General features: G+C 40.2%; 1 protein-coding gene across 2 annotated transcripts in view; it reads right to left on the bottom strand.

Moving 5' to 3' along the window:
* Positions 1–467: 467 nt before the first annotated feature.
* The window catches only part of cunh1orf112 (chromosome unknown C1orf112 homolog), a 36,372-nt gene continuing 23,993 nt past the window's right edge, over positions 468–12,846 (bottom strand). For both annotated transcript variants that reach the window (XM_036581277.1, XM_036581278.1), the window contains exons 19-25: positions 10,763–10,879; positions 9,202–9,297; positions 8,904–9,017; positions 5,885–5,989; positions 4,626–4,706; positions 4,394–4,522; positions 468–777 (exon numbers count right to left, since the gene is read on the bottom strand). In XM_036581277.1, the coding sequence (XP_036437170.1) occupies positions 571–777; positions 4,394–4,522; positions 4,626–4,706; positions 5,885–5,989; positions 8,904–9,017; positions 9,202–9,297; positions 10,763–10,879 (849 nt within the window). In that variant the 3' untranslated portion in view covers positions 468–570. The remainder of the gene's footprint in view (positions 778–4,393; positions 4,523–4,625; positions 4,707–5,884; positions 5,990–8,903; positions 9,018–9,201; positions 9,298–10,762; positions 10,880–12,846) is intronic.

Here is a 12,846-nt window from a genome sequence, read left to right as displayed (position 1 = left end):
TCTCTTCTAATTTTTGCACAGAAATATCACCCAAATGTTTATTAGGTCTCAGCAGCATGAAATTATGACGAACGGCGAGCTGGATTGACATAAAAGCCACATGAATTCCGGTCTGGCTGTTGAGACGGTTTATGTTAAGATATGCAGAACAAATTTACAGTACAAACCTAGTCAGTGAACTATGAGAACAAAAAAAACAAACAGTATAATTGTTTATTAATCGTAATTTAGGTAAAATATTCAATTAATCACGATATTGATTTGAAGCCATATCGTCCAGCACTAATAGTCAGTATCCGTCTACAGTCTCCTTTTTGCTATGAAGAGAGACCTCTGTAGTATACTCTGTATACTAGAATGTAAGGCACCATTGGATCTGGACAATGGAGCATCATTAAAAGCAGTGCTTGTTAGAAGACCAGAGGAGAGACTCGTAACTGAGGTATAAAGTTTAATATACAAATAATACAGAGTGAGAGGATCTTTTTTAATAGAAGCTTAAAAAAAGTGCTCCTGGAACATAAAGCTGGCCTGAAAGCCAGTTCCACCGTTTTGTAACTAAAATCTGCGTCAGAGTTTGTTGGTTGTGGAAGTGCTGATCTGGTTGATGAGTGTCTGCAGGGCCTGGAGTCTGGCTGTTACCCACTGTGGAGGTGATGAGGCTGTGCTGGGTGCGTCTATGGCCTGCAGTGCTTTCAGGGCACTTTCTGCTGCTTGCAGGTAGCGCTCGTACTCTTCGTCCTTGCTGGTCTCCTGGCGGGCTCGCTTCGCAAGTGGCTGAAAGAGGAGGAGGGGAGGAGGTTCGGTGAAGGTCTGAGTCTACGGCCGTTTATACATGAGCTCCTATTCTTCAAAGCTGCGTACGGTGAAATGCATTTAGATATGCGTTCAATTCCAAAAGGGAATTGACAAACATGCTGCCGCATACCTATCGCTCCACACATGGAGCAGCAGCCCCGCCTCCGCTCACTCACCATGCTGCTGTTCAGAATGTGATGGTGAGTAAAATCAAGTTAGTCACTGTTAAACTACAGATAGAAAATAAAATGAGTTACCGGAAGGTCTTGAAAGCTTCAAACATCCATGTTTATATTAAGGCATTTAACTGTTAAACGCATGGCCAGCTTAGCACTAATGTAACACTGAAGCACAAATTCCACAGAGTTGCTAGCAGGAATAAGCATTGTGCTAGCAGTGGCAGTTAGATGAATAAATGCTGCTTATAAAGCAAATTAACATGTTTTTGCTTGGAACACTGCTATGCAAAGATTTGTGGCACATACTAATAAATGTATGACTATAGCTGGCTCTTCATGTAAACTACATATTTAAATATAATTACTGAAGAATACATGAAACTAGGGCTGGGCGATAAAACGATAACGATAATTATCGCGATTTAACTTTTCCTCGATAGAGCGATACAACATGTCCGATAAATGTTCGATATAATACACCGCTCTCACACTTCCACGTTCAGCGAAAGCCTTGGAGGCGTTTTCTACTGCAAGGAAGGCGACACTGCTGTGCTGTTGCCTGGAGAGGGCGCACTTCTGAGTTTTTCTACATGATTAGTGAGGGAGGGGGCCACGAGCAAGATGAGTCTTTAGCAACGGCTGAAACGCGGAGTTATACAGTCCCTGTTTGAGCAGAGCGACAGGTGATCTGTTCTCCTGTGCCTGAGTCTGAGTCTGAGTGACGAGGTCAGTGGTGTAACTGTACTGACCTACAGCGAACTCACCTCTTTCTGTACATCCTAACCAGGTTTAGCAGCGTTAAATCACAATCCTCACAACTACAGCCCTGTTACAGCGCCTGGACAGTCATAATTTAGTATTAGTGCATTCACAAGCAACGAAAGTGAAAGAAAAAAGTGGTTCATGTAAATTACAGCTCCGATTTAAACGAAAGTAACCTGAGGAAGCTGTGAGGCATTGGAGAGCGGGAGAGCGCTGTCTTTCCAGGCTGGCTGTTTTTAGCAGCTGGCTAACTTGAAGCAGCTCCGTCACTCCACAACACAGAGAACTGATGATACTGTAGATCAAACACGACACAAAAGCACCGCTTTCAGTTTAAACATACCTAAAAGGAGGACTCTGTTTGTCTGGTATTGATATTTTGCGGTTCACCACTTAAACTACTCCGAGCGCTCGGCACCAGCTAAAAATAATCTGTTTTCTCTCTTAAATTATGACTTTTACAAAATAGCCGTGCTTTTCCAGCTGGTAAAAACAGCTCACCACACACTTTCTCCCACTCTTCCATTACAGGTCTGTGAAATCTTCCACTGTTTGAGTGTTTGTTGTGTTCCGATCATAAAGGATAGTGCAAAACAGGATTTAACCACCCAGGAGCAAAAATCAGCCTTGAAACTTGAAAGAAATAATGATTTGACATTTATCGCGATATGTATCGATATCGAACAATATAAATTTTGTTTATCGTGATAACATTTTTGGCCATATCGCCCAGCTCTACATGAAACTCACATTTACTATGTTGGTATTTACATGAAAATAATGAAAAACATTTATCTCCAAAACAGTAACTTTACAGGAGAGGGCAAAAACGTTCTTTACTTTCATTGTATATCAATGGAAAGAATTTTTTTCCTAAGCAGTTTCGGAGCATTTTTATCAGTCCATTCATCATGAAATTCTCACACAATGTGAAGAACAGCTGCTGAGCTCAAATGATGTAGAAAAGTGAAAATCGCAAAAAATGGAGATGCATGTTTTTTTCTTTGGACAGCGACGACATGTTTGATCCCTCCTAATTAAAGACCAAGTGCTCCACTTCTTCTGCTGATCAGTTTTGTTGTTAGAGCAAGAGACACTTCTGTCCAAGCTAGTCTGAACTGTAGTCTGGTCATTTTTAATTGCATGAATTGTTGTTGGCCATCATTTTAAATAAGAGGTTTGGGTGTGTTCAGTCACTGTTTTATTTTCCATGCATACAATGGGGTATTACTGGAGACCCTTTCCTCGTGGAATCAAAAATGGCATGAATAAGGATACTTATTAAAAAAGAAAAACAAGCATGCACAGGAGGCCTACTAAATTGTATGTAATGCAGTTTGAATATCGCCAGGATGTAAACTGTAAATGTGAAAGGAAATTTGCAGACTTAGATCTGTATTAGCTGAGTCATTCAACTGAGTAGTAAAAAACAAAAATACAAAATATAAGACAGATTTAGGAGTCTTAGAAGAAATCAATGCTGCTCCTGAAAAAATAGTGCATTCCTATAAGGAGGAAAGCCATAAGCCTTTTAAATGCTTTCCTTTTAGTGGATCATATCTGTATTGATAAGGGTGTGGTCTGCATTAATTATATGTGTGAGGGTAAACCGGGACTCGTCATTCCTGGGTGGGTGCTTAGTACCTTCCAGCTGAAGCTGATTCAACAGTTGCACTCAAATGTTTGCTTCAGAGGCAGAGTAGTTCACAAATCATTCCAAACTGTAATTTATCCATGCAACTTTGATGATTAAAGGTTTGAAGTTTTGGCCCAAAACTTATTTTTAGTATACGTTTAACTGTTACTTAAAACCCCATCTCAACTGAGATCAAAGCATGCAGGCTAACATGCTTTGTAGTTAATCGCCCCCTCAAATTCACGTTCCCTTTGACAAATCAGGTCCTCGGGCGGCGCATTCACTGAACTGATAACAACGCCAAGCAAGACTGGAACTACAGAAAGTGAAAAGGTTCAGAAAGGTTTGTACGGCAGCTGTTTTCACCCAATCTGTGTCAAACAGTACAAGATGTATTTATCGGTATGGCGGTTTACTGTTTACTTGAACTGAAAATATTATTCATCATGGAATCTAAATTATGCCGTGTTATCTTGAGTGAATTAATATTTTGGGATTGGGTGAAAACGCAGCCGTTCAATCCTTTTTTTAACCATTTCGCTTTCCGTAGTTCTGGTGTTGCTTGACATCGTTCAGTCAATGCGGCACCCGAGGAGCTGATTTGTGAAAGGGAACGTTCATTTAAAGGGGGAACTGAATTGGACACAACACCTACTGGCGCCGAAGCAGAAGAACCCAGGGCGAAGCTGACTGTGCCAACAACAAACCACCTGCTACTCTGGTCACCAGTTTGTGGGGCAGAACAATGAGGTGAGCTGTAATTTTTCCATGCAACTTTGATGATTAAGGGCCAATAAATAGTGACCCATTGGTGTAGAATGAGATGGACACAAGTAAAAACACCTTGTCTAACACTGACAGCAATACTTGTTTTCAAGTGGGAGGTGATCGTAGCATCTTTGAGGAGCTTCTTTTAAAGGTTCTCTTTATCGTTTATCATTATCATTAGTGCTCGTTCACTTCAGTTTTAGGAGCTACATCTCTCGTCCTGTCAAGTGTCCATGTGTATGTGTCTCACCTCCTCCACAGGTGTTTGTACAGCTGTCTTTTGTTCTGTCTCCAGTCTTTCACTGTGCCTTTCTACCGTACTTGCTTCTACTCTCATCCTCTCCACACGGACCTTTTCAGCCTCCTGCGCTGTGATCGTCTGCAAAGATGCACATCAGATATGCGTATATTCATTAAAACCTACATCACATCCAAATAAACTCCCACATGCTGGGGTTTATCAGGCACACTGAGCCGCATACCTTACTGAGGAAATTCACTACTTTGCTCTTTGTCTCCTCTGACGTCAGGCTTTGAGAGATGACCTCCTCGTGATTGGTGACCTTGAAGGGAAAAGCGGCTTCAGATCAGGGTTGACCACACAGTTGACAAACAGTGGTGGACAGTAACGAAGTAAATGTAATCCGGTACTGTACTTAAGTAGGTTTTTGTGAATCTTTACTGAAGTCTTTCACTCCACTACATTTCAAAGTCTAATATCTCACTTTTTACTCCACTACATTAAGAGAAATCTGTCGTTTCTTTTGGTTTTTGTGTGAATAAAAACGTAATGTCAAAACGAAAGAAGCGTGAAGGAAGAACACCAATCAGGGCACAGCGGTCACTTTGTTTTGAGCTTGTTTTGACCTGTTGGTCATACCGACCCAGTGCAGCACACGGTTCAACATCAGTGCAGCAGCGTAAACTTTTGGGAGAGTCTATTCAACATAAATGATGAACTAACCTAACTTTGTGTAAATAGACCACAATATAGAAATATGTACACATATGCAGTTGAGACTGACGTGTCTTTTTTCTGAATTTATACAAACACTATTTCATTTTATAGTAAATTAGTTTTGGCTAGTTTATGTTTATGAACAGAGACCTACAGATGCAGTTTAGTAAAGGAAACTCATTTGTGAACCTGAGTTTAAAGTTTGTATTAAACTTAATTTTGTAACTAATCTGCAAATAAATCTTAAACTGAAACTTTCCTTGTTCGTAAAAAGTGATTTCAGAGCCACTCAGTTCTACCTGATGGAAACTGTTTGCCTTCAGTGTTTTGTGCTTATGATAATTTTAATAGACATCAGCGTCACTAATTAATGACTCTATTAAAAGACTGGTTTACCAAGAGAGACACTGGAGTATTTTCACCTAAACTGAGTTAATGAAGCGAGTCTTGTTATAAAAATGATAATAGGACATTAAAGTCATAATTAATCTTTTAGTACTTTCACTTTCGATACTTAAGTACATTTGAAGGCAAATACTTTTGTACTTTTACTCAAGTGGAGGTCTAAAGGGAGGAACTTCTACTGCAGTAATATTTTACCTCTCTACTTTAACTCAAGTACATGATTTGTGTACTTCGTCCACCACTGGTTATAAATGAGAAGTATATGTGAGAATATGAAAATATTGGTACATCAAGGCTATTAAAAAGTCTGTTTTATAACTTGTCAGTACAGAGTGTTGTAATGACTTCGATGAACAGTAAATAGTGGAAAAGGCTGACCTCAGCGAAGATGGCGAAGGCCTCCAGGGCATGCTGACGGATTAGCCAGGATTCATGAGCCAATAGAGTGCTGAACAGAGAACTGAGTCTAGGCAGCACCTGAGACTACAGGGACCAGACATGGGTAACAATTACACACAGTGAAGACAACAAGGAGCCTTTCCTCAAACCTCAACTCCAAAAGAGTTGGGATAATATACCAATCAGGCATAACATTCTGACCACCTCCTTGTTTCTACGCTCATTGTCCATTTTATCAGCTCCACTTACTATATAGGTGCACTGGTCTGAGTGGATCAGACACAGCAGTGCTGCTGGAGTTTTCAAACACCTCAGTGTCACTGCTGGACTGAGAATAGTCCACCAACCAAAAATATCCAGCCAGCAGCGTCCTGTGGGCAGCGTCCTGTGGGCAGCGTCCTGTGGGCAGCGTCCTGTAACCACTGATGAAGGACTAGAGGATGACCAACACAAGCTGCGCAGCAGCAGGTGAGCTATTGTCTGACTTTACATCTACAAGGTGGACTGACAAGGTAGGAGTGTCTAATAGAGTGGACAGTGAGTGGACACAGTGTTTAAAAACTCCAGCAGCACTGCTGAGTCTGATCCACTCAGACCAGCGCAACACACGCCAACACACCACCACCACGTCAGTGTTACTGCAATGCTGAGAATGATCCACCACCCAAATAGTACCTGCTCTGTGAGGGTCCATGGGGGTCCTGACCACTGAAGAACAGGGTAAAAGGGGGCTAACAAAGTATGCAGAGAAACAGATGGACTACAGTCTGTAACTGTAGAACTACAAAGTGCACCTATATAGTAAGTGGAGCTGATAAAATGGACAATGAGCGTAGAAACAAGGAGGTGCTCATAATGTTATGCCTGATCGGTGTATGTAAAATACAAATAAAAACAGAAAACTGTGATTTGGAAATCTCCTGGGTTTAAAAGAAAACAACGTATACACAAGATATTTCATGTTGTACCTTAGCGATTTCAGTGTTTTTGTAAATACACATTGATTCTGAAATGAATGACTGCAGTGGGGATGCACAGCGGAAGCCATATGGCAACAATATCCAGAAACGCCACTGACCTCTCCAGCTTAGCTCAAATGGACTAATGCAAAGTGGAAACGTGTACTGTTGTCTGGCAAGTCAACTTTTCAGATTATTTATGGAGATGATGGACATGATGTTCTCTGGGCAAGGAAGAAAAAGGCCATCCACATTGTTACCAGCGTAAAGTTCAAAAGCCAGGGTCAGTCCCGGTCTGGGGGTGTATTAGTGCCCATGCATGGGTAACTTGCACATCTGTGAAAGCACAATTAACGCTGAAAGACATATATGTGTCCTGCAGTAACATATGCTGCCTCCTTAAGCAGGGCTCTTCCATTTCGGTCCAGCACAGTTTGGTGATTTCCTCACTCAAACGCACCTGATGGAACTCCTCTATCAAGTGTCAGATTTAGTGGGGATTTTTTGAGAAGGGAAATTACCAAACTGCGCTGGACACCTGGTCTCCAGGATTTCACTCACTGGCCTGGAACTTTTTTGGATTTAAAGGAGAACTCCAGCAATTTTGCTAAATTACTTGTTTGGTTTAGATGTGAACAAAATCATTCAGAGTGGTTCGGTGTGAAATGCACCTTTCTAAAAAAAATGCACAGAATCAGAGTTCACCATCGTAGTGCTAGGAACCAGACGTCTGATGCGTTTAATGGCTCTAAAAGCTACATCCCATTAAGTTATTACACAAAATGGTTATGAACGTGTCGCTTGATACCTGAGACATTGTTCTGCTGATAGCTTTGTTATGAAGTTTTGGCCCAAAATATATTTTTAGTATAAACTATTACTTAAAACCGCATCTCAACTGAGATCAACGTGCGTGAGCTAACATGCTTTTATAGTTAATAACTAACACCAGCGTTGTACCTGATTCAGTTCCCCCTTAAATTCAGGTTCCCTTTGACAAATCAGGTCCTCAGGCGGCACATTCACTGAACAGATAACACCAAGCAACACTGGAACTACGGGAAGTGAAAAGGTTCAAAAAGGTTTGTACAGCAGCGGCACCCAATTGGCCACGAGTGGTACAAAATGTATTTATCGGTATGATTGTTTACTGTTTACTCGAACTGAAAATATTATTTATCATGGAATCTCAATTACTGCCCTGCGATGGACTGGCGACCTGTCCAGGGTGAATCCTGCCTTCCGCCCAATGACAGCTGGGATAGGCTCCAGCACCCCACCGCGACCCAGAAGGATAAGCGGTTTAGATGATGGATGGATGGATGGATGGAATCTCAATTATGCCGTGTTATCTTTGGTGAATTTATATTGGGGACTGGGTGAAAACACACGGCTGTTCAATCTTTTTCTGAGCTGATTTGTCAAAGGGAACAATAATTTTAAGGGGGAACTGAATCGGATACAACACCCACCAGCGCCGAAGCAGAAGAACCCAGGGCGAATGGAAGCTGACGGTGCCAACAACAAACTACTTGCTACTCTGCTCACCAGTTTACGGGGCAGGACAGCGAGGAGCAACTGTGATCTGTCGTAGCTCTACTGATGAATAATGTAACTCACATAAGCTCTGAGTTTTACTGACACCGTGTGACACAATGGCATCAACCCAAACAACACAAAAAGGCATGCAGGGCAGAGAGGTACACGCAGGGCATTGTAAGAAAAAATTAGTGTCCAAAAAAAGACATTTTTTCGAATTTAACACTATTTTACCATTAACAGCGTGACATATAAAACCTTACAAGTTCACTGGTCATTTCGGAGAGTGGACAAAATGGTGATATTTGTAGTTTAGACATACAGACGTCTGGTTCTTAGTACTATAATGATGAACAATTTCAACTTAGTAAATTTCTCTAGAAAGGCGCATTTCACACCAAACCACTCTGAATGATTTTGTTTACATATAAACCATTGAATGATTAATTTTGCAAAATCGGTGGAGTTCCCCTTTAAGGGCTGTATGAAATTAGGGTTACCTGAATATCAGAGGGAACGAAAACTTTCCCCATGGAGGCCAGAAACTCCAAAGCAGCAATAACCAGGTCATCAGGGCACTGCTGGAGATGCAGGCCACTCAGACAGGAAAACGCCTACAAATAATACAAAGTTATTAAATGGTATATGAATGATTTTGTACTTCATTGGAATTAGAGCCGCCTTATTTGCTGAGCATAAGAGTATTTCCTGAATTTCAGAAGAAAACACTGCCAACACTGAAGAAAAGTACAGTGCGGAAAACAGTTATGAAGGAAATGACAAAGCAAAGCTTGTTACCTGAATTATGGAATGTGGTTCTATATTTTTAATCAAGATGGCTGAAATTGACAGAAGCAGCCTCAGGGTACCCTGAAGAGAGGGATGGACCTGAACCTGCACAGCAGACGACAACTTAACTTACAAATAGGTTAAAATGTTCTGTCTGCTAGAACCAAACATTAATCATGCTGCATCTTCTAGATCAGGGGTCAACATGCGGCTCTTTTACTGTCCTGTTGTGGCTCCACAGTAGAATCAGATTTGTAGGTAATAATAAAATAATCCTCCTTTACAGTAAAATAAAGCTCTGCTGATCGTTCAACACAGTTTAACAATAAATGGTCTTAAACTCTGGAGTTAATGTAGAACTGCTGATTCACCCTTTAACCCTGAAGATCAGCACAGACTGCTGGTCACCATAGCAACGCAGACAACAATCTAGCCTAGCTAGTAGCTAACGGAAAGGCAAATAGAGAGATTTAAGACGAAGATCGATAATTTAGAGACGAATGGACTTATTTGTGTTTATAATCACTCCAGCTGGTTTCCTGATACGTTTAATCTGCAACGAGAAAAGTAGAATTTTTTCTTATAAAACGTCTTTCAATGCTTGATTTTTTTACGAGGCTGAAGTCGCTTCTCCTTCGCCAGCTTCTTGTTCGAATTTTCCCGTTCCACCTTAAATGGTGCAGCAATTACATACGGGAAAATTTTGGAGAATGAGAAGCGACTTCAGCCTCGTAAAAAAATTAACGCTGAGAGACATTTTACAAGAAACTTTTCTACTTTTGAGGAAAAGTTTCCTGCCGGAGATGCAAGAAAAGCAGCTATAGCTGAGCTAAAGCTTAAAGTAGAGCAAAGTGAGTCTGTATTTTCGTTTACATTATATTTTTAGCTTATACTAGTACATCAGCACATACTGAGACATATTTACAGCCACAATGGTAAAATGTTACTTCAATTAAATGGACAAAAAAAAATGTTGTGGCTCTCAAGGTGGATTGATTTTGATTGAAAGGACAAAATGGCTCTTCTTAACATTTGGGTTGCGACCCCTGCTCTAGACAATAAAATAGATCAAAACATCACAAATGGATGCCTTAAAGTGTATGTTTATTATTGAAATTATTAATCTTAAGGCTTATTTGCCTGTGAATACTAGTATTTATTCAGTAACTACTATGGAACTACAAAGTAAAATACGTAGTTAGAAGAGTGAAGAACTCTTATAACTACTACTAAAGTCGTCCCACTTTGGGCCCTTATAGTTTAAAGGGTAAAGATGTAATTGTAATGATGATCATTTTTATAATATTTATTATTATTTATAGAGCAATTTTCATACCAGTTGCAGCTCAAAGTGCTTTACAGACAAGTGATAAAGTGTAACAGTAACACAAGAAGTTTGATTTTGTTCTATAATAGACACAATTTTCAGTAACAGCAAAATAAAGAGAATTAAATGAAAATTAAGAGCATTCATTTAAATAATTTTAAGTAAAAAGAAGCAAAATTTTAATTAAAGGCAGAAATTTAAGGAGCTGACTGTGGCAGCAGGCCTAGCCCATTTGCTTCTCACCTGGTTAGCACACATGCGACTCCACAGATGATGAATAACCTTCAGTGAAGAAGCCAAACATTCAGCCTGCAGGGGTTCCCCTCGGACCACCACCAGCACACAGCCCAGTGCCTTGTTCTGAAACAAAGCAGGGTGAGTAAACAAGAGAGCAAGCAAAAGAGAGAAAATACAGGGTGATTCAAAAAGATTCATCCGATTTCAAAGCGCCATATTTTTACAACCGTGAGGCGTTTAGTTGGAACCAATCACATTCCAACTGAAAGAGGGGGTCATAGAGTTTCTGTCAGTGGAAGATGGCTCCCTTCAGTCTGAGAGGAGATGAGACCCCTGAGCAGAAAGCGTTCTGCGTTCTCCACTTCAATAAGAGTGAATCCGTCATAACTGTGCAGTGTGATTTTTATCATCAGTGAAGCTCCAACAGCTCAGAGCGTTCGGCGTTGGTTCCACAACACTGGATGATCTCCGAAATCGCACTGAAAGAGCCATGAGTGCAGCGACACCCGACATGCTCAATCCAGTATGGGATGAGTTTGACTATGGCGTTGATGTTGTCTGTACAGCTGGAGGAGGTTCATACTGAGACCTTGTACAATTACATAATAAACTACATAGGACAAAAACTACATACAAACCCCTACATAGGATTTGATAACTACCCACGTTATAATTACATAAAAGGGGGGGGGCATTATTGCCTTGTTTATTGTTTTGTTAAGTGTCTGTGTTTGTCTGTCCTGTATGTCCAGTTTGTCATTATTATTATTATCATTTATGATTATTATTTTCTCATCCTTTCTCTTTACTTCTTCTGTTTTTTTTTCTCTGAGGTGAGAGGGTGGGGGGGTGGTGTTTGGAGGGGTGTTGGGTGGTTGTGGTGCCACATCACCTTATATCTATAGGATCATTAATAAACGATGAGTTGTGACATTAATAGCGAAGTGAAAAGAAATATATATATATATATATATATATGTCCCCTGGAAAAGGGGGGGGTGGTGGTGTGGCCAAGGAATGTTGGCCCAGGAATAAATAAAAAAAATAAATAAATAAAAAAAATTACATAATAAACTTTATGCTCATTTAAACCATTTACAGTTTACTGCATTGATCTGTAATGATTTAGTGAAATACATCATTATGAAACTGGGTGAATCTTTTTGAAATCACCCTGTGCTAGCATTTAATTTTTATTTAAGCAAATTAGACATCCCTCTTTTCTGCATCTTTAAACTTCATGATTAATATGATGTGCACACCATAGGCTTTAAATCAGGAGCATGTCTAATTCAGGTGAACCATGTGCTGATTACACATTCAATCAGGAAAAATTCTATTTTCAGCTCAACAAATCAACTCTTACCAACATGTAGGCACAGATTTACTGAAAACCATCATAAACAGAAAAACTACACCAGCATGAACTCCACAAGAACAGAGAGCAGAGTTTACAGAAAAAAGCCTGCAAAGATCCAGGACAAAGTCTAATGGACAAACAAGTCAAAGATCAGTCCATTTCAGGGTGATGGAGAGAGGAAAGTGAGGAGAAGAAAGGAACAGATGATGACCCAAAGCGTAAAACTTTATTTGTGGAGCCTGGGGGAATGGTCAGGACAGTGAAACTGGACAATGAAATCTGAAGATCATAGAAACGTATTAAAAGGTGTGGTTAACACCACGGACACGCTTTCTTACAAAAACTGCATTATCCATACTGTGGGGATGTTAATGACTTCTGGATAAAGGTTACTGGGTCATTCTACAGAAACGTCCACTTTTCTATCTGTCCATAGGAGTCACTGGTGTTACTGATCCTCATCGGTGTTACACATAAGAAAGGGAACACCAGAGACATTTTTAATGAAAAATGCATTTTACAGAATAACTGCTACAGAGCATCAAACCACATGATGTCAATCATGGAATATCCACTAAAATATGTAGTTTCATCCATTTGTATTCTATTTTTTCACAATGACCTCAGAATAAAGTCGGTCACACCAGAGACTTCAGCTAAAAGCTCCATATGAAATCATGAGCTAAATGAGAAAATCTCTGATAACTGAAAGACACAGTGGACTCACCAT

The sequence above is a fragment of the Colossoma macropomum genome, unplaced genomic scaffold (assembly GCF_904425465.1).
Source record: "Colossoma macropomum unplaced genomic scaffold, Colossoma_macropomum, whole genome shotgun sequence".
Lineage (NCBI taxonomy): Eukaryota > Metazoa > Chordata > Actinopteri > Characiformes > Serrasalmidae > Colossoma > Colossoma macropomum.
This window is presented reverse-complemented; position numbering and strand designations above follow the sequence as displayed.